This window comes from Pseudochaenichthys georgianus, chromosome 14 (assembly GCF_902827115.2).
Source record: "Pseudochaenichthys georgianus chromosome 14, fPseGeo1.2, whole genome shotgun sequence".
Classification (NCBI taxonomy): Eukaryota; Metazoa; Chordata; class Actinopteri; order Perciformes; family Channichthyidae; genus Pseudochaenichthys; species Pseudochaenichthys georgianus.
The window spans coordinates 29,435,353-29,457,453 of NC_047516.1; the positions used below are offsets into that span (position 1 = coordinate 29,435,353).

At 40.2% G+C, this 22,101-nt stretch overlaps 2 protein-coding genes across 3 annotated transcripts in view; one reads left to right on the forward strand and one right to left on the reverse strand.

Annotated features, from left to right (window-relative positions):
• LOC117458443 (transmembrane protein 164) overlaps nucleotides 1-1,560 on the forward strand; it is a 33,204-nt gene extending 31,644 nt beyond the window's left edge. The window contains exon 6 of the mRNA XM_034098919.2: nucleotides 79-1,560. Within this exon, the coding sequence (XP_033954810.1) occupies nucleotides 79-285 (207 nt within the window). The 3' untranslated portion in view covers nucleotides 286-1,560. The remainder of the gene's footprint in view (nucleotides 1-78) is intronic.
• A 3,214-nt stretch (nucleotides 1,561-4,774) lies between these two features.
• ammecr1 (AMMECR nuclear protein 1) lies at nucleotides 4,775-18,754 on the reverse strand. 2 transcript variants are annotated; one of them, XM_034099910.2, is made up of 6 exons: nucleotides 17,178-18,751; nucleotides 12,912-13,022; nucleotides 11,662-11,776; nucleotides 11,287-11,377; nucleotides 11,075-11,171; nucleotides 4,775-9,409 (listed from the first exon to the last, which is right to left on the reverse strand). In XM_034099910.2, exons 1-6 carry the CDS (start codon nucleotides 17,657-17,659, stop codon nucleotides 9,295-9,297), a joined length of 1,011 nt encoding a protein of 336 aa, XP_033955801.1. In that variant the 5' UTR covers nucleotides 17,660-18,751; the 3' UTR covers nucleotides 4,775-9,294. The 2 variants fall into 2 exon arrangements, with proteins under 2 accessions (XP_033955801.1, XP_033955802.1); XM_034099911.2 differs by lacking the exon at nucleotides 12,912-13,022 and having other exon boundaries at nucleotides 17,178-18,754.
• Nucleotides 18,755-22,101: the final 3,347 nt, after the last annotated feature.

Sequence of the window (22,101 nt, forward strand, 5' to 3'; positions counted from 1 at the left end):
TGAACTCAGCCATGGTAGTAAAACGTATTTGATTGCTACTAGCATCATATGATGAACATGTCTGCCTCTGTCTCCCAGGCGACCGAGGTCAACCTGAACAACATGCTGTGCCCGGCCGTGTCCGACCCCTTCTACGGCCCCTGGTACCGGGTCTTGGCCACGGGCCACCAGACCCTGCTGACCCTGGTTCACGGGAAGGTGCTGACCCTCCTCTCGCAGCACACTGGCTCCATGAGCCGGGTTCTACTGGACACACTCCGACTGCGCAGCAAGAAAGTCGACTAAACGTCCCTTAGGATTCACACAGACCCAGCCTTTCTCCAATGTCTGCTCTTGTCACGGAGACTTCTTCTTCTTTTTTATCAACATTTTTAATGCATCTTTTTAGGACTTACCAATGTTTTACTGAAGCAAGTGAGCATTTCAGGGCCAGTGGATTAATGTGTCATTCTTTTAGTGTGGTACTTTCATTTCAAACCTTTATTTATCCAGGTGTATCCCATTGAGATCATTGATCTCTTGTTCAAGGGAGACCTGCTCAGTACATTCATTCATACTTGCATGCACAAACATAATATGCATTTTAGGGCTGGTAGTAAGCATCGTGGAGTTTATTTTACAATACAATTTTGGAAAGAAGAATTTTTAAAGTATATTTCTCAAGCTGCCTTTTTTGTACGTTTTCAAGACAGGAAATAAGTCACCAATCTGCAATTGTTACACTTTGAGTTCTTTACTAGTTTTGCTATATCATACGTTGGTAAAGCTGCCTTTTTCTGTTAGTCTCAAGTGTGTTCTGAAAAAGATTGTGTATGTGAGACGTTGTAAAAGTGAATGCTTGTTTATAGTCGGATGTCTGCCATGTATGATGACCGTCATGTATGATGACCGTCATGTATGATGACCTCTGTGTTGTCATGACTGAAAATGTGTTCCTGTTGTCCCTCTGTTCCCACATGTACATCACGAGTAGCCTCTTTTCTGCGTCTCTGTCTCCAGCCCTCTCAGATCATTCCAGTTGTGATAATCAGGGGACACAAGGATGTATTACATGCAAAAAATATGAAAGACGATACATGGATATACACAGGGGGGTTCCTACCTTCGCCAAGGACGTCGGTTTTTTATATCAAACCATATTTGTTGGGGTATGACCGTCACTGCATCGTTGATGTTTGCCGAGACGGAGAAGATCTTGACAAAATACGCATTTATCCTGGAATTGGACACTTGGAAAAAATCTGTTGCTCAATCTTTGAGTTTATCTACAAGGCACCTGAATTCACTCCCAGGTTCAGTTTAGTGCCCAGAAACGCATCATCATTGGGTCCGCATGAAGTCACTTTGGGTCATTAAATGACGAGCCATTGGTGAGAAAGTATTAACCAGCATTGGCCATTCAGTAATGGTTTATATCATTTCACGTGTTGGGAATGAGTGTGTATGTTACTGTAGCATATAATACTGTACTTCACTGTAAAGAAGGGATAAGACTTTTGTATTTCTATCAGTTTGAGTGTGTGTGTGATGTACTGACAATAAAAGTTATTTCAGTTCTCATTGAGTATATTAAGCTTCTTGTTATATTCTAACTATGTTCATGGTACATTTTTAAAACCCTTGTCTTAATTAACACTTTCATTGTACAGTTTTAAGATCATTCCCATTTCCCCTGAAATGTATTGGCACATAATATCTAAATCTAAAACTGTTCCTTCAGTCTGCCTTCGTTTACCATGACATGGGCTATTCTGGAAAACCCGTTCCCAGAATGCAGAATGACTCAATATAATTTGCCTACAATTGAAAGTGAAAGATTGAGTCATGGACTCACCAAAGGTTATAGCGCAATGCTTCCTAAGTATACATTTTGATAAATCATTTATAACATAATTACCAATAGTATTAACTTGTATCCGGAAATCTAAAATCAAATCAAAGTCTTTTATATGTGGGCATGTTCAGGGAAATGGCACGCAGGGGGGGGGGTGGCAAAGAGCCCTCAAGGTGGGTTAAGAGCAGAAACATGTTTAAGTATGCTGCTCTTTACCACAAGAGCTTGTCGTGGATGCATAAACACACCGGGGAATATTGGGTATAAATGTACTTGAAATTCAAATAATGAAACCTCACAGGATCATTTTATACTCAGGATGTGGAGAGCTGAGAGGCGGCAGGAAGCACTTACCTGTTCTCCTGTTTCCTACCCTGCCCCTCGCAACACACACACACGCACGCACGCACACACACACACAATCACCGCTTCGGGCAAGTGAAGGGTAATGGGACTGATATGGTTGACACGTTATAACAAATGGCAAGGCAGTATAAATGCCTGGTGAAATGAAGTGAATTTAATGGAAATTGAAAATGGACTTGGTGTAATAGCAGTTCATTTATTCAGCCAGATGGAGGCCCAGAGGCAGACTCAGCACAGGAAGCAAAGTGCTGGTCAGTGGCGTTCGTGTGTGCGTGCGTGTGTGTGTGTGTGTGTGTGTGTGTGTGTGTGTGTGTGTGTGTGTGTGTGTGTGTGTGTGTGTGTGTGTGTGTGTGTGTGTGTGTGTGTGTGTGTGTGTGTGTGTGTGTGTGTGTGTGTGTGTGTGTGTGTGTGTGTGTGTGTGTGTGTGTGTGTGTGTGTGTGTTTTACTCCAGCAGCAGACTGAACTATTTCTGAGCACTTAAAGCCCTGAATATCATGTAACCGGCAGCGATGTATTTTCAGACGAGGACTCGGTGCTCAGCGCTTTGGGTGGAAAGAACTTGCAGAGACGTAGGTCAGGCATGCTGGGGGGGGGCTTATCCTTATTACAGTCACCATCACACTTTGTGCAGCTCTGCATGTGTTACCAGTACGGCCCAAAAAGCACTGATAGAAAATGATTTAGCCCAAGGAAGTGTGGTCTGTTGAACCTCTGCACCCTGCTGTGACATCACTTTTGAAGAAGCTGAACCACTTTGGTGGAAGTCAGCTACAGTGTTTAAGTTAGACAAAAACAAATTGACTTTAAAGGGGCCCTATTCTGCTTTTTGGAGTATTACCTCTCCTGTAGTGTTATATAGGCTTTTGTGAATGTAAATACACAATAACAACTTGATTATTACGAACCGCGAGCCTCTTTAAACTCCCACAGATACAATCATTGTTGACTGACTTCCTATAGCAGTCTTAGTACTAGAATTACATATTGTAGAAGTTACTGGAAACCCTGAGTGTATTTAAGGCTAAGTAAACAACAATTATTTGACCTTAACAGGTTGTTGCTACATTTATTGTTGATTTCCATGAAATAAACTTAGCTAAAGCAAGGAGAATCAAAAATAAAATATACATAGCCAACCCAACATCAAGCTATTTGTGTCAACACTTGAGCTCTGTACAAAATGTTTAATGAAGATGATAAAGACACCCTGTTATTCTTGTACCCTTTCCTGTAGTGTAACATGTAAATGTTAGCAAAGGCTAAAATCCCAAAGTTCCCTCCAGAGGGAGTTCCTGTCCTACAGTTTGAGAAAAGACCTTTTTGAACATTAAAGCATGTAAACATGTCACAGTAGAGACACAAGATACAGATATGAACCTGAAAATGGGCATACAAAGGGCCTGCAAGCTCAATATAGTAGATCCCATGATCTTCTTCAGCAGATGCAGTTGCCCCAGTTGTCATGACGATCCTTAATAATGTTCTATTGATGCGGTCACATTACTTTTCAGTAACTAATACTCCCTTGTTCAGTTTAAACCATACTTTTGTGATGTTTTATAACTGTTCTTTTTGTACCTTGAATGGCATCTTTATCGGTCAGCAGTCTCGTTTAGCCCCGAGCCACAGCATGTGCCCTGCATGCTCTAATATCATAAAAAGGGTGTGACGGCTGAGGTCATCTCACAGAATTATAGATAGGGAACAGAGAGTATTAGGGCCAGGCATAAGGAGAACAAATGAGGAGCAAGTTGTTCTAAACCTTCTTTTCAAGCATTAGAACAATTAGGAAGAGGAAGATATGTCGAGACTTAAGTCAAAATGTTTACAGTAAATAGGAATGTCGATAAAACAATAAAGTCTGGAAAAAATGGAAATGTCGAGAATAAAATGGAAATGTTGAGCATAAAGAAGAAATGTCGAGAATACATTGAATGACAATAATGATGTCAACACATTCAGAAAACATTTGAAATAAAATGTTGTTTAATAAATGTTTAGAATAAAATCAACGTTAAAACAAGTGGAAATGTCCAGTCAAAACGTCGATTAACGATGTTGAACTTTCAGTTTTTCTGCCAGGCAGAAGAAAGAATAAATCAGAGGAGAAACATGTCCAATTGAAAGTGTACAAAATAAATTACACTACGTTAGCGCATATACTGAAAGTTCAACTTTGTTCATAAAAATGCAAAACAAATAAAAGATCCTAACATGTATTCCGTACTCTCTCACTTTTGTCCACCTCTACTTTAATTCTGTAGGTGCGATTGAAATGTATAGACTGAGGACAGCCTTCATTAAAATATTTAGTAGAAAAGTCCAATTTAAAACCTCTGATGCAAGTTTGGCATACAAAATGACTCCCATACACTTTGAATATTTTATCCCAATCTAATCAAGCAAACTGAACACAATATATGTACAGTATTAAAGTCAGTGTGCAACTGACATAATCCATACCATTCCTTAGCAAATGAACACATTGGTTTTACGCATATCTAAATGTGAAACACACTAATAGCAAACACTATGTGTGGATGTGTCAAAAAAAATAATCAAATGACACGATGTGTTTTCAGTTGATTTTGTATTTTTTATTGAATAAATGATTTAAACGGTAATAACAATGTTTAAAACTACATTATCTTCACAGCCATTGCATTCATACTCGTCTATATATATTCTTTCAACCCTGCCCACACTTTAGTTTTTTTTTTCTTTTGGAGTCATACTATCATATTAAATGCCCGTTTCAAGTCTTGTCACAATAACAGCAATTCAATAGGAAAGGAGGAAGGGTCTATTTCTACAGGGGATAGATTCAAAGTTCCCATTTTCTTAATATTCCATAAACTTTTTTTTTTTTTTTTAAATGTACTTAAGAAAAAGATCCAAAAAATCGAAAGGAAAATAAAAATAATTGGTATGAGGCGTTACACCAGGCAACCCTCCCAGCCATCAGGCCACTGCAACAGAAAGTCTTTTGTACAGTGACACGTCTTAGTGTCTCAGAAACTCAGAACATAGAAAACCACTAAAATAATTTTGAAACTAGATCCAAAATATTCTTTTGAAAAGAATTTATTTTTGATGTACAAAAACAGTCATTTTATTTTTATGATGTTTTTTTGTTTTAATATAAAAGCTTCAAACACAAGTTTATTGTAGTTCTTATTTCATTCATCATTATCATTATTGATTCATTTATTCTCTTTTTTTGTTGTTAATATTCATCTATCAGTGCGATTGTATACCAGTGCAGCTACTGGGTCCAGAGTAACGAAAACAGGCTTTTCATCTTTAATGGCATAAAAAATAAGGAAAAATCCATCTTTTATACAAAGTATAACTGCTGGTCTTTAGGGAAAAAAACGTTTATAAACCCATAAAGCTAGGAGGCACACCATGGGATTTTCATTTTTGTAAATTATAGCAATAATATACTAATACTACTTCTAATAATAATAATAATAATAAACAAAACAAGTAACAACAATTTTGCAACCATCCGTGATGCCACGTACGGCTTCAGAGAGACTCAATGACAAGACAGTTGAGAAATTGCACACACACAAAACAAAATAGACAGAAAAACATTTTGTCAATTTGCAGGGGGGGGGGGGGGGGGGTGTCTTTTGAAAGGACAGGAAGCCAGGCCCGTGAGCAGCATGTGGGCATGGCCGCTGGCATCTTTGGTTCAGTCGAACATACGAAGGTAACACGAGCTTGAGCATTCCACGAAATATGAGAGCGAACGCACACGGAATGCTGAGGCCGAACTCTAACCCTGGTATGGAACCAAAACACAATCTGCTACAACGAACTACCAATGCCGTTCCATTAAATCCCATGAGGTATCGATGCTTTAAACAGATAAATCAGAACAGAAGCGGGACTATTTTCCTCTGCACGTTCTACGTAAAACATTAGCTCTTCGTCCCATCGTAGGAGATGAATACCTTCAACATAGTTTGAGGTGTTTACGCCTTTGAACCCCCAGAGGGCAAACCATTCAGCAGCTAAAGGAAAAACAGAGGAAGTGCTCTGAGAAAGCAGCATCCAAATATTCCAGGAGAACGGATGCCAATACTGCCACCATCTACCCATCGACCCATAACCTTGATCATCTTGGCCGTGAGGTCAGGCCACAGTGTTGGGAATAATCTAGGGTGAAGGGGGGGGGGGGCTTCGAATGGCTTCTTGTCCTTTCAAACCTGCAGGGGTGTTGACTTGCACTGCTAGGAAGAAGGAAAAAAAACACCTGTTGAACAGATCTGCATATATCAAGGATAGTAAAGGTAACGCATGTAGGATTTTCTCTCAATACCCCACCATTAACAGTACATTCAGTAGCCCCTAGGTTTGCTGTGGGGGCTTTTCCTTCTTCCTTATATGGGTAAGAATATCACTCTGTTTTTCCCATAGGGAAGTCGCCCTAACGAAAGCACAGATTCTTCTCTACCGCTCTACGGTCACATCTTCCGGTATTTAACAGTGCGCCGCTATAACTCATTTCGCGGCGACACTCTAAAGAGAAAATCTTACATGCAGCATCTTTAAAGTATGATATGATCGATGAGTCCGCATGACGTCACGAGCGCGTGACCACCCCAATATGAGGTCTGATAGCACCATATTTGTCTTTTAAATCTCTTAATGTTTAATAAGAGCATCTAAGCCATAGATCAAGCATATCATGGATAAAACCATAGGTCTCATACTCATACGTACATGCAACTGAATACATTGCATGTGTACACAAAGACATATATGTAAAAGAGCATGGTCAATTTGGTTTTGCAGCAGAAGAATTCAGGTTGTGCTGTGTTAAATGGGCCTGGGGATGAAGGCGTGACTGTTCCTCTTTCTCATGTAGTGTATATTTAACAAGGAGATGGTGTTCCCATGGTTTTTACACACCAAGGTAAACGACACCACAGAGCCCCGACATTATTTTAAGAGAATGTGTTTATGTGGGGCTTTCAAAATCGTAAAGAATGGAGGACCAGCAGCTGGGAGAGCTAACAGGACACTGCAGGCACACAGGAGCCCCCATATGTCTAACTTAGTATTAGCATTCAAGTGAGGAAAGGCCCTTTCCTACACTGTGGTGTGAAGATGGGAGCTGGGAAACCACGGGACAGCGGAACAGTCAGAGCAACATCCGTCGGCCCATCATTTAATAAGTCATTAGTTTAAGGCAACACAACTTAAATCTGGGTCATTTCGGGTTACTGTGGATGGAGTGCCAAAAGCCCTTGAAATGTTTTGCATAAAGAAAGAATAACCTGTCAGTTAGTAAAGGCTGTTACAAAAAACATGTCAAGTAACGACAACCTCTCACAAAATTCCAGTTGGCAGAACTGAACGCCAAACTCAAAGCGAGCGTCTCACGACCCTCAAAGACATTCTAGAAAAGTTAATCCAACTAGCCTAATGTGTGTGTGGATGTGACTCACGATTGATAGTAGGATGGGAAATGGCTTCTGAAGTTCAAACAAAGCCCTGGCTTTTTTATAGACTTTAACAGCAAGGGCACGAATTCTGCTCAAACTAATTCAACAGTGTTTGCTCCCACCTAGTGACACAACAAACATCTCCAGTCCTCGCAGTGTGTTAGAGAACGGTGGAGGTGCGGTTTCAACAACTCCATCAGCTTCTAAAAGACGCAATCACATGCACATCTAAAGGACACAGACGGGTGAATCACACACACCTCCTTTGTGCTCACCTGGTGCGTCATCATTTAAAATGACAGTTTCAATACATCATACTTCGTGAACGAGTGACAAAATGGTTAGCTAAACTCTGAAGAGGCAAGACAATGTTTCCACGACGACACGGGCAATATACAAGACGGATGACTGAAACCACAGGGTTTGACTAGCATTCAGTGATGGTGTGAGTTTGCATTCAGATGACCCAAAATCCTTTAACTGGTATGTAAAAACTTGGAGCTAAACAAGACTTTTAGAAAAGTGGAGTAAAAAGAGAATATGGCTTTTTTTAAAGCGTGACTCTGACAAGTGACTCCCTGCCAGTAAGCTTCAGCAGACAGTACATTTAAATGAAATTTGTCATGCACTTTTTTTAATCTAGGGACAAAGGGAGTTGTGCCTGCTCCCACATTCCAATGCAGGGAAATCAGACCAACTTGTGTCCCATTTTTGAATAGATAACTAATAAATCCACTAAATGGCTTCCTCCACATTTATCTAAAATTTAAAAGAAACGGGACAACAAAACACTACAAATACTTAGAGGGGAGGTTTCCAAAAACAAAAAAATATCTTTAAGGAATCTTTAGGTTAAAATCAAATTTCTAAATTTCACTCACTGGTTTCTCCATTTTGTGGAAGACCAAAATATATATATATCCACACACCGAAATATACACACGATTGCGAGCTCAAACGATTAACACTACCAGCAAAAGGGCATCACAATCCTACTATCTATACTTTGGAGAATACAGATCCCAATATATAGTTCCAACTACGACACTACAAGAGTTTATAAAGCTCAACAGTCAATTCTGTCGGGTTTTCTCTGTTGAGAGGAATCAGAATAGAGACGACTCAGTCTTTGAAAACTACGTTTTTTGCCTTGCTACATGGCCTGGATAGTAAGATAAAGAATAAAATAAAGAATAATTTCTAAGACAATGATACATTTTTAGCAAAGCCTAAATGATATACGCGCTAGAACAATCCACCGTAAGAGACTTCCTTCCATCCACAGAATCAAACACCTGATTAGGTTTGCTGAAAAGACGTTAAGATTAATAAAATCGAATATTGGTTTCATTTTCAAAAATGTAATGAATAGGGGGGTTATAGATATTGGTATACATATGCTGCAAAAACGTAACCATGGGCAAAGAAAAATAAATTTGGATTTCTTGCCATGAGCAAATTATGCTTTCGTTGCCACCCCGTTGCCATGTCAACGTCTGGGAGACGGCCAGCATGGCAACGGAAACTATCATCATAAAATGGTACAGTAGTAGAAATAGCTAGACCAGGAGGGGGCGGGATCTCCTGGGAAAAGGTCCGCGGAGAGGTCCAGTGATTGGTCATGCGGCTCGCTGTCAGGAATAATGGTTGTAGGGTGGTAGCGGGTGCCCGATGCCGTTCTGGTAGTGATGGTGCTGGCGGTGGGCGATGTACTCTGCATAACCCATTGTCAACTTCTCGCTACGGTACCTAGGGACGAGACGAAACGGTAGAGGCACATGGTCAGCAACTGACACCGAAGCACAGGACCTACTGTCGATGCTGGGCTTAGAACAGCAAACATGTATATGCAATTGTTCCTTAAGATAGAACTCCACAGACGTTGAGTTGCACCGTCTCACAATAGGCAGTCTAACGTTAAAAATTGATACAGCTATAGTACCAGATATATCGTCTTTTTACTATCGTGCATTCCTCTACACACGATACGCGATTTGCTCTTCGCAAGGTTTAGTTTCTATGGTTACCTCCTTTGCTAGCTTGCGTTGCTACATACAACTGTTATCTGATTGGTTGCATTCTGAAAGGTCAGCGCAACCAAGGCAACGGTCAGCATTTGAACGCAGCACTCTGCAATCATTTTGAGTGGTGAGCTTAGCAATGCTTAAAAATGGATGCCCTAATTGCAATCAAATTTGTCATCAGCCCCAACCGATGTTGCCTCAAGTAACATCACTTAAGGCAATATGTGACCCGCTCTATCGAAATCAGTCGGAAGTCGCAACGGCTCATTTCAGAATAAACGTGGATTTACGTAAAAAACTATTTTTTCAGGGTTCGGGTGTTTTGTTTGATTTTAAACAAACCAAGTCTTGGCTTTCAGAATATGAAACTTTTATTTCCAAAATCACACGATAAGTACATTTTTGAAGCTTGTGAAGGGACGAAGACAGGCACCTCTCACTCGCACTCTGCTCTTCCAGCAGCGCCGCCCCCCTCCCTCCGGCTGACATTATGAACGTAAGAGTAAAGTAATCATAGATAACACGGCAGGATCCTTTACAGTTTGTTTTCATCTGATTTAAATTAAACAGAGTCTTGGCTTTCAGAATATTAAACTTGTTTCGGCAAATTCAGATGATAAATATAACTTTGAAGCTTGTAACGGCATAATTACAAGCGGGGAACGGAGTCATTTAACGCCACAGCAGGCACAACAACAGCCGGTGTTTCTTGTGAGGGTTTTCCCCGGGAAACAAACACAATACACACAAACGCAAAAATACACAAACACACACACACGCACACGTACACACACTCGCGAGCTTCCCCTCCAAACGAAAATATCTTCCCTCCGTAGTATTTTGATCATTTGCTCCACTAATAATCAATCAGATCGATGGATTCCAGAGAAGAGGAAACTTTAAAGGCCTTTTTCTCAAAATGAGGACTCTGTGACAGTCATTATATAATGTGACATATTTCGCTTAATATTTGGAGTACAAAAACAATCCTGATATCATTAGAAAGCTAGGAATCTCCTCTTTCCAACCGTGTATACAACTCAAAATGTGTCTTCGGGTCAATGCGACTGATTTCGATGGAGCAGGTCACATATATGGAATTTCACATGGCTCTGAAGCCATAAAAGTCTTAATACAACTTATTTCACATAGTAGCAATCCCTAAAACTTATAAATAGACTGTAATGTGCAAAAATCTGTGGAGTTCCCCTATAAGTATATAATGCATATATACACACACACACACACACACACACACACACACACACACACACACACACGTCCTTTAAAAGCTTTATATGCAATTTTAGCAATTCTGCTTGGCTGGCGAAACTCTTGCATACAGGATTGTGTGCATCAATCAGATGAAATGTTGAGATTGTAATCTTACCTGGTTAACTTAATGGTCTTCCTGAAGTCATTTGTGATGGGAGCTTTGTAACCTCCCTTTCGTAGTAAGGAATCTATGGTTTGAATGTGGTCCCAACCTTGATAAAATAAAAGTTTTAAAAATCTTAACACATTTAGAAAGATCCACATCTACATTATCTTTCTAAAAAAGCAGATGAGGCTGGGATTGTTAGGGGCTAAAATAGATCTCACCTTGCTCCTTTGCAACCTCTGGTAGGTAGGTGGCGGTGCGCTTTGAACCTTTTTCATTGAAAAACTCTATCCTAATACCGTGAACACCCACCTAGAATTCAAGACATGCATCACAAGGACATAATACATTTTTAACCCCATAAATCTCTCTATCCAACAAAGGTACATTTGTAAAACTAACATGCTGAAATGTTACATTTTGCCACCTCTTCAAACTTCATGATTAGAATTTGACTAGGCTTAAGATTTGTTTGGTTTTTGTTTTAACAACCTCAAAAAATATGGAGGGACTGCTGTGTATTAATAGCAAAAAATGTGAGCAATTTAGCAACAACACTTCTCAATGCAATTGTTTTAACAAACCAAGTCCCTTACCTCCCAGTCAAGGTAATCACCGACGTCTTCAAAGTTGGTGAGAAGAGACACTGAGCAGAAGAGGCGAGGCAGCTCATCCCTTGTCATAGGGGGGAAGCGGCTGTCTTTAAGGGCACTGCAGACATAAAAGCACAAAGAAACCATCTATTACAAGAGGCAATTCTGAAAAGAGTTATAGAAGATAACACTATTGGATTGAATTAAGAAACTCGGAAAACTGTTGTTAAATTGAGGGTACATTTCCAACATGTGATGGAGGACGCCCTTTCTCTAATGTAGATGACCTATGGACATACGGAGGCCAGTATAACCGCAGCATGGACTCGGCTCTTTATATTGTGTGTATCTGTACACAGTAAGCAGCTGTCTGTGTTTACAGGTTTTGGACAGCTGTGTTTGACCCTTGGGACAAAAATGCTTGTGGAAAAAAAGGGCCCCGTTTACACTGAAAATAATGACGTGTTTTGTAAGGGGTTGCGTGACATTTGAATATCAGTAACATATATTTAATTTAAACACTTGTACACCAAAGCCGTGTAGTGCCAAACTGGTGTTTAACCCACCAGTCTGATTGTCCACCATTGCGGGTTTAACCCATGTCACTGTGTCTGGACATCCCAATAAACCTACACAAGGACTCTTTATTACAACATTTTTGAATTAAAACAGTTTTATAACAGTTCATACATTACAGTAATAGTTAAGATATTATTACAATTGACTGTGTCAATGCTTGTCCTTTTGATCTCATTCAGGTCATCCAGAATAAATAGACTTGTATGAAATACATATAAATGTCATTATTGAAATGATTTGAACATATCTATATCAACTTCTGTAAATAAGATTGCGTTGGTGGCACATTTTAAGTGTAGTTTGTCTGACTTTAATATAAAAGTGCTTACAGGTATACAGTAAACATATCAATGTGTCTTAATACATAAAAAACTAATTATTGACTTTAATAACTTGTTTGAATATTTTTTGAAGCCCCAGGACCTGGGATCAAAGGAGACACACGCTCCACACATCGTTACTGCAAGCTACATGAATGAAACAGAACAAAGTAAATACTATAAGAAACAGAACATTGATATTTGTTGCACTCATGTACAGGCAAACAATGAGTTCTGACTAACTGCTACTGTTGGTACATAGTTGCCCATGCCATTGATCTTGACTCCAATAGGTTTGTTGTTTATTTTGATCTAAAGCTTTGAAACATAAAAACAACGTTGCCTTTCTCTTACCTGGTAAGGGTGTACTCCCTGAGTCCTGAGTGCAGATTCATGGCAGAAAATGTACCTATACAACCCCTCAACCGCTTGTCTCTGCCTATTTTCCATGTGACAAACAGCGGGCTGAAAGAAAAGAAGAAGGGCCCATGTTAAAAGGAGGTTAACTTGAATAATGTGCACGTCGGATGTACATTTCTGTAAGGTCAAAAACAGATGAAGGTTTTTTTACACTAGGCAATAGTCACACACTTTTTAGTATCAGCTCAGCTCGCTTGGAATCTCTGCTGAGGTAGTACTAAAAAAGGACAGGTACTATCCACAACTTTTCCTCATAGATCCTCATTGTGGATGGCAGCACTAGTTGCGGCTAGAGAGGTCATGAGAACCGACACTTCGGAACCAAGTAAAAGTCAAGATACTGAAACGTGACCGTATTGGGTTTCTGCAGTAACCATATTTTAGTATTGATTTACGCCGTTTTTGGCGAGAACCGTGGATGAATCGTTTTTACAGCAATGTATAATATATATTAATAGGGAATTTTGATCCGTTATACCACTACATGGGATTTATCATGGCCTTTAGTGTTTACCGAAGACTCAAAATGTAATCTGAATTGTACTAGTATTTGCTTTGAATACTAAATGTCCTGAGTTGTGACATACCTAGTTGCAAAATTGTTGGTAGGTATCCCAGTGGATCAGAAGCAAAGTGTGCATAACAGGGAATAGATCTATAAGTATCTAACTATGTATTCCAGGTATTTAACGAAAAATGGATTAGCCTCAGTTTGTTAATAGAAATATCCTTCAAGTTTCTCGACAACCGTTCATCCACTTCACACTTGGCCGGCGTATTGCAGAGGACTGAAGGAAGTGCAGTGTCACAACAGTTAATCTGACTCACTGATTTATTGTCACTTTTCCATCGAAGGTCTTGATCTCAGATGCCAAGTCACACACCATTGCAGGGCTCCACTCTTTATCCAATAGTGTTCCCTTTATATGAGCATCAGTTCAGTTTTAAGTGCACCAATTAAAATTCATAACGCCACTAATACTTAAACAAAGTTACTTGTGTAAGTAATTCATTAAAGACAATCAGTACAACTAGAGAGATTTTGGTTATTTATCTTAACTCATTATTTTTCTGACATTTGTTTTGTCTCTTTCAAGTAAACCAGTGTGGAGCTTCTGCATGTTCTGTACTGATACAGCAACTCTGTGATTTTGTTTCTCTCTCTCACTAAAATATTGAAAATGCAAATGTGTAAAGAGTAAAAGAGAAAGGAGAAAAAGGAAAAAAATTAGCTCACAGATTTTCCTCAGTGAATTTTCAATACCAGAACCAATACTTTAACTGCACTGACTTGTACACTGTTTAACTTGTTCAATCCATTAAATCTTGAGCTACAAGTCCTATACTTTTAAAAAGGCTGTAAAAAGTCAAATTTTACAAAGGGAAACATACATGAGACAATTTTTCTTTGAACAAATTTGTAATTTTATTTTTAGCTTCTTCACACATAAAACAAATGTGTAACAAAAAAAAATTACAAGATCAGATATTGTAAGGTACCAGTAATTAAATAATAACTTGAATTACAAAGCCAAATAAAATTACTTTTACAGCCCATATTTGCAAAATAGTTTAAAAAAAAACATGACTAATGTTCACCGCTGTAACCCTTTATCTCTTACAAATGTTTCACCCTGCATTTCCTGAGGATCTTTGCTCCTTCTCTGCCAGTGAGGAAAGGTGTTGTCTTCTGGTGTTCTCAAAAGAGGAATGTACAGGGTTAAAAGAAAAAATTGCTAGTGTTATCCATTCAGTAGCACAATGGATAAGATAACATGTACTGTATTAATGAGTAACCTGATAGCTAGCTAGCAATTTTTCTTTGAATTGTAATGTTGTAAGTTTAGCTTTGCACATAATCAAAATGAAAGATTATGATATTTGTATCCATGTTAACAAACATAAAATTACACAAATTTAAATAACAATTACAGTTGCCTTATCAAGTTATATAACTATTGAAGTAAGCAAGCTAAATAAGCTGACTGGTTATGCTAATTTACCTGTAGCAGGGTCACTGGCTAGCGTGGTCCATTGGTCTTCTGCATTCAAAATGATGCAAATTCCCATAAACTGTATGCTGGGTTGGCGGTCCTTGAGGCATCGACCTTTGCGCGTATATTAAGTTACAGTTCTTATCATTTGAGTCTCTATTGAGAGAATAATACTTGCTGTTTTTATATATTCCAACAACATCTAAGGTAGGTAGGTAAACAATACACTTGTTCCAAAATTGGCTTAAATTGAAATGATAGTATAACTGTCTTAAAAAAGAATTTGAGTTTTCATAATCTTAGGCCCATGTTAGTTCACAAGCTAACTTTACAGAACACAGAGTCTATGTCAAATGTTGTAGTTGTTCTGAGGACTTCAATAATTCAATCTGACAATGCCCCCGAATGAAGGACATGAGCTTCTCAAAACAGTGGTGGGCATTTGCTTACTACAATCCTAGTTTGCTTTTTTTTCTCCTGAGACCCTCTTGCAATGAGGCAGTAATCCAGATTGCAGAGGTGACATCAGTTTATGTTTAAGGTGTATTGCCTTGAGTTGACATTGGAACTGAGCCTTAAAAGTAAGTGGACTTGTGCATTAATGTATGGACATAGCCATGTGTAGAATTAGGAATGTCTGATATTAACTCCCTAGATAGAGACGTTAGTGTGATCTTTTGGGGATACATTTATCGAATTAAAGGCTCTCAAGTGTACTGTTTTTCTTTCAAAATGTGAACCTGTCAGAAGTAGCATTTTAAAAAGACCCATTGGTCATACAGTCTTAACCATAAATGCAAAAAGGGCACTTTGATGTGAATATGTTTATTAGAAAGAGAATGAATTGTATACAAATACAAAGTGTATGATGGATCGTTTCATTAAAATACAAAATGTTACTGAAATCACCCTAAAGTTGGAACTTTTTACTTCATCACACAAATTCAAACCGTCATATGCATTTGAAATGACGGCAGCTTTTTCTCCCGCAATACACCGGAAAAGTAAACGTGCTATTGCAATTCCAAATATTTACTTTACAGAGTTTCAAAATCTAAGTAAAACTGCAGCAAAGTCAAACGATTTCATCAAATAAAAAAGGTATTTCTAAGGTGGGGTCGGAATGTTAAAGTGGAAGGCGCAGGAGTACGGTTACGGGCAGGAAACATACATCGATACCTTGTATGGTTAATATTCCAATGACACAAAAATGGAAAAGTGTTTAAATAATCATTTAAATACTTAACATTTGTATTTTTTTTACTTTTATGTATCTTTAAAACTGACAGTACTGTTTGTGTGTTAAATTGTCCGTACGGAACGCTTAAGGATGTTTATTGCTAAGCAATAAACCACATTTTCTTTGTTGGTTAGTGTTTCACTCGGTTAACGTCAGTGTCGCTAAATTCGACAGTAACGTAAACTTACCAAGCAAAACCGGCTATATAACGTCTCAGTTATCCAACAGGTCATCTGTCCATTATACCAGAGGGACATTTTCCATTAAATGAATCACCACAAGCTCTGGTTAGCTCCATTGCTAAGATAATGTAGCTTGTAGCTAACAAAGCTTAGCCTGGTATATGGCAGCCAGAGTTCATTGAGGGCAACATAAAATAATACTAATGTTAGTTTTTGATGTGTTTTTTTATTTCATTCTTGCGGCATGAGTACTCTATTGTAAGTGACAAGTGGCACTGGTTAAACCGAACAAATAAGCGACGTTATCTTACTCGGTCCACCCTTTCTTTCGTTGAGTGTTAGTGACTGGCTAATATTAGCGTGTAGCAAACAGGCTTAACGTTAGCTAAAGCCTGTGTTTCTCAAACAGTATAGCAACACGTTTTTTAGTGCCGAATAGCAACGAGTTTGTTATACCTCACCTCATGTACATCACTTGGTGTGTTAGGTATCATAGCATTATAACATATTCTCAAATCATTCATTGTAATGTTAATGCTAGCTCAGTGTAGCGCTAGGCCAGTGCCGACAAGGCCCACAATTCCAACTTAAACCATGATCGCGAACAGTTAACGTTAAATTCAATATGAATACAATGTTGTTTCGATGTGACAGTTTGTGCCCTCAACGCTGAAGCAGAATACAGAGGCAACCACATGAACTGTGCCGCAAAATATATTTGTTGAGAGAATATACCAATGAGCAAAAAATATGCTGCAAAACAACAAAAGAGAAAAATACTCACTAGGGATCATTTGTAAACCTGGGTGTTCTCGGAGGTTGGTATCCGTACAGATGGCAATAAAGCACGTCGAAACAGAAGCAGCACATCTCCGCTGAGACAACCATTTTTCTGCCTCCACTGCCCGAACCGGGTCCCGAGCTGAGATTCGGGGAGAGGCCGGATGAAGAGTAACCGGCCGGGACTGGGGACAGAGCGTTCGTGCCGCTGCTACCACTACTACTACTACTACTGCTGCCGCTAACGTTACCCCCGGGTCCCCCCAGGCCGTTGGCTCTGCTCACGTTCGCCGCTGCTGCAACGGTCGCGGAGGAGCCAATCCCCAACTCCGAGCCACAATGTCCGGTTCCTGCCACCCCGCTTCCCGCCCCCACCCCGCCAGGACACCCCGACCCGGGCGATCCCGACAGTTTCTGCTTCTTCACCCCGCAGCACCCGGCCGCCATCTTGGAACAATCTGCACCGACACACCGCTTCCGACCCATAACCGTCACCGCGGGAAGGGTGGGGGGGAACGCCGACCAGACGTATAAATCCCACTGCGTTGATACGTATGACGGACAGTAATCGACTTTCACTCTTTTATTTTTTTTACGGACGACGAAATAACCGATGTGGTGAGAAGACTGCAATGTCACCCTAGCGTTGCCGTTAAAAATGCGTGACTTCGTTACGCAAAATCCATAACTGGATAAGCATTTTTTTCTTGAGTAGTCAGCCAGTCCAGCTTTGGACAACGGTGTTCCAGTGGATCACCGATAACGTCAAATCCCAGTCAAATATGCACTCCTTCCCCCTAACACGACACCATCCGAGGCGATGTCAGTCAGTAAACATACAAGTTCAGGGAGTGCACAGTCCGAACAGGCCGCAGTTGTCGGTACCCAGGCGGTCCAGATGTGAAGCTGACAGCCAGTGAGCTGTAGCCCAGCAGCACACCTCTCCAAGTGGAAGCCGGGGGCTGGAGTACGCAGCAGGACCCATACACTTTAGTACCAATTGCGCACAATGCCTGGCCGAGGGTAGCTTATCATTGCACCAGCTTGTTTGCAACTGCCTCACGAACTTCTAATTACACAACAGGCCCAGTATGCTGGAATTCCAGGTTCTAGGATAGCGCAGAATAAAATGGCATCTGACACTGCGGAGTTGGCATGACACAGTCAAATGCGTCAGCGCCGAGCAAGTCATTTCAGTAACGTTGGCCCACAGTTTGCACCTGCATGATGGACCCCGTTAGAAAAGAACCCTCAATAACAGCACCACGTCAAATGCAGAAGTGAACGTTTTCTGTATATGATGGTTTAGAGGTTGTCATCCGTTTATGGGGATATACATAGAAGAGCATTCTAGTCCGCGAGCCGTGAGAAATCCTCCGGGTTTGGCAACCCTCGCTCCGCACCCGTCTCTCAGCTGCTACCATTCAGTGCTGTCCGGGTAAAGCACTGTGATCAGTCGGTGAGCACAGGCATAGCTGTCGTCGGCACGCCGGACCGGATTCAGAAACTGCTTTGCGCCCAGTCCCTACTCATTCTGCGTAGCTTCTTGGGGCATGAAATGTGCAATTCAGAAGGAGTGTACGGAACCGTGTAAGCATGCGCGCTCCCGACGTCCGCATGCATGAAAAAAAGTATCCCCAAGCTATAAAAGGCATTGAGCGGTGTTTTTGTTCTGTGTCTTTTCTTTAGATCTTTGATGCAAGAATGGTGAAAAGGGAATTGATTTGCGTATTTCACTGTATCCTTTGTGTGTGTCACACTCTATGGGTGGAGATAAAGGGTTTGCTTTTCAAAAGGCTCCTGTTAAAGTAATTTGTCAAGTTGGTTTAATTCCAAATAGCTTGCATGAAGCCATGTAGGCCAACATTTTATTTCAGGGCTGCTAGAAATTCTATGCCTCATGGCCACATCTTCTCTGGGAGCCTGAAACAGTGAATTAATACAAATGAGTTACTGTAATCATATCACAAATGTGTCCTGTCGAGTTCTGGAACCTCCTTAATCATTCTCATGTCCTAGACTTTTGTTTCAGCTTCAGGAATATTAATTTGCAACAGTTAAGACAACAGTGACCGAATCTAAAGGACAACGCTCAAAACACACGGTCAGCTGATGATGACCGTCCCCTCATTGGTAAAACATCACAATATAACATCTATTTTAGGGTGTGTTATCCTTCTCTCTCATGCATTCAAAATACTTATAATCAGTTACATACTTACTTTGGTTTAAAGTTTAAAGCACTAGAAAAACAATTCCTCCCTTATTACAGATTCTATGCACACTTGCCTTTTTCTATGGTTTTTCATTTGAATGAATGGGACATTTGTAAGATCTTCTTAGGAGAGATATATTGGATCAAACCTTGTCCCTCTTCAAGTTGTATGGGCCAATATTGATTTTAAAACGTTGGCAAAGCTGCATACTTTGAAAAAAATTATTTGGCCAAAACAGTTTTATGGTGTCCAAATAATCAGCCCACTAGTCCAAACCCCTTTTTAAACTAATGATCACACAGAGCATCAGCAGTTAAAGCCTCACTGAGAGAGAACAGGTTGAGTATATTATTTTTAGACCAATCTTTAATATCCTCAGTGCTATTTTATTTGGTAATGATTCTCAGAAAAGTACTGGCAAATACAATTATGTAAATTCTGTAAAATTCCACTGCCAAATGGTGCTTGTGCTTTCGATTAAAGTGGACCTCATGCTATTCTTAGGCAATAGCATATGTCTCAGATATATACAAATATATAAAAAACATGTCTATGAAGTGTTTTGCTCAAAATACCAAACAGATCACCCATTCTAGCCATGCCTCATATGCCCTCTATTTCACTTCCTGTTTCAAAAGTGTTGATTTAGGGTATAAAGCTTTAAAAATAAAAATAAAGGAGGGGGCTGAGCTCATGCGGGAGATTCTACTGACAGATTCTGCAGTGATGAAACGCCATATCATGGATTATCAAGGATTATTTCTGAAACAGTATAGCTCAAAGGCTTTCTCTCCTGCCGGTTATACCACAAGGTGAGTTCCTTTTTATTTCCTGATTCTTCACACAAATGCTCTACAGTGGTGGAGCTGGGGGGTGGCCATGGCCACCCCATTGGCCACCCCAAACAGCCTCACCACGGGAGCCCAAACAATTTTAGAACATTAAGAAAAAAATGTTTAAGTAACCTTTCATCATTCAACAAAAATTAACATTAATAGAACATTATATTGATAATGTACTCACTAAACTTACAATTCATTCAACTTATTTTCTTCCAAAAGTTAATTATCCAAAGCCTCTGTACACCCCCTTCTATTTACATGTAATGGTTTGGTCCTGCCTCCAAGTCCGCGTTTCGCTGCATTCCTTGATCTCCAGTTATAACGCCGGACTCCGCCGCCGGGACGCCCGGAGCTAACGGAGCCGCAGGGGGCTAGCTAGCTCCCTGCGGCTCCGTTAGCTCCGGCAGCGCACTAAAATGCACATAGCCAACACATGGGATAATTGTGTCCCCTTTTAACATTTGCTCCCGTTTAGCATTATGGGCGTCATAGCCATATAAAAGTCTTACCCAAGGCTGAACCATAAGCTGGCTAATAAGCTATAACAAGCTAAGCTAACAAGCACCCAAACACCTGCTAACATGTATAATATTATCATTTTACTCAACGAAAAAAGCAAGTAGACTTCTTGGAAGTTCTGTTAGTACATTCATCCGCACAGCACGACATTTTAATTGTCTGGTGTTTGTAACAACATTCCCTAAAAGGCACATACACCACGAACACGGCTAAAGGGTCAAGTACAGTAACTACAACTAACGTTGTAGCCTAGCAGAGTGGACAAGTTGCTGTTACTGTAGCTGACAGTGAGGCACGTACCTGTCCATCAAAGTTACCACGCCCTAATTTATGCAAAAACTGTAAGACCTAATATAAATAAAAGGGTTGCGTTATAAAACAATACACTCAACAATTAATAATCATTAAGCTGGAATCTAACTATATCCCGAATAATTTTTATTGCATACAGGGGTAGAAACATGTTTATTTCTGCTGCGAAGTTGGGCATTTTAACATGGGGTATATGGAAATTGATCCATTCTGCAGTCACCGCCTATCGGCCAATAGATGATCTACAGTTTGTGGCACTTCCTTATTGGCGTCCCGGCTCTGCCCCAGAGTTTGCCGCTTGGTGTGAACGCAATCGGCTCCGCGCTGTTGTGGAAATGCGCCATTAGTTCCATGGGGGTACTAATTGCTGAGAACTAAGTGCTGGGAACTAATGGCGCATTTCCACTACACAGCCTCGCTCGGTATGGCTAGGCCTCGTTAGGCCTTGTTAGGACTGGCTCACTTTATGGCGCGTTTCCATTACAGTTTAGTAGCTGGGGCAATAACTATAGTAACGCAGTGTAGGCGGAGCCGTGACGTAATCTTCAATGAGAACTCCAGAAAAACAACATCAGCCGTTAGCTGTTAGCACTCAAGCTCACATGCTCCTCATATCTGTTCAGAAACTAGACAAAAGTTAAACAAGTAAAAACCACAGACTGTCTGTGTAATGGCGAATACAGTCACTGGTTTATTTATGTCTGTATAGGCCGTTGTTGTGAGTGTGGACTGACAGAGCATATACTGCGTTAGCTTAACCGATCTCCATTTAGAAAAACACGCATTTTAAAAGGTTTTTCGCCTACCGTCTGCAGACTTGTCAAACCATTAATTCATGGTTTTTACTAACCGGTATCAATGTTGTTACTTCGGCATCATTTTGAAACGTGTATTACAATTAAATCACTGTCAAATATGTTCATCTTGTTGTAGTTGTCGCCCCCTTGCCAGCGATTCTCTCTCTAGTTTAGCATACTCAGCCCGACTCAGCCTGGTTGTTGGCCCGGAAAGAACCTCGATTTTATGGGGCCAGAAAAAC

Bases quoted from the DNA above. Each gene is read 5' to 3' on its own strand.
- ammecr1 (XM_034099910.2), bottom strand. From the start codon at position 17,659: ATGGGTCGGAAGCGGTGTGTCGGTGCAGATTGTTCCAAGATGGCGGCC. The intron at 13,023-17,177 runs GTGAGTATTTTT...CTTTTCTTTCAG, and splicing joins AGGTTTACAAATGATCCCTA to CCCGCTGTTTGTCACATGGA. The intron at 11,777-12,911 runs GTAAGAGAAAGG...TTATGTCTGCAG, and splicing joins AGGGAGTACACCCTTACCAG to TGCCCTTAAAGACAGCCGCT.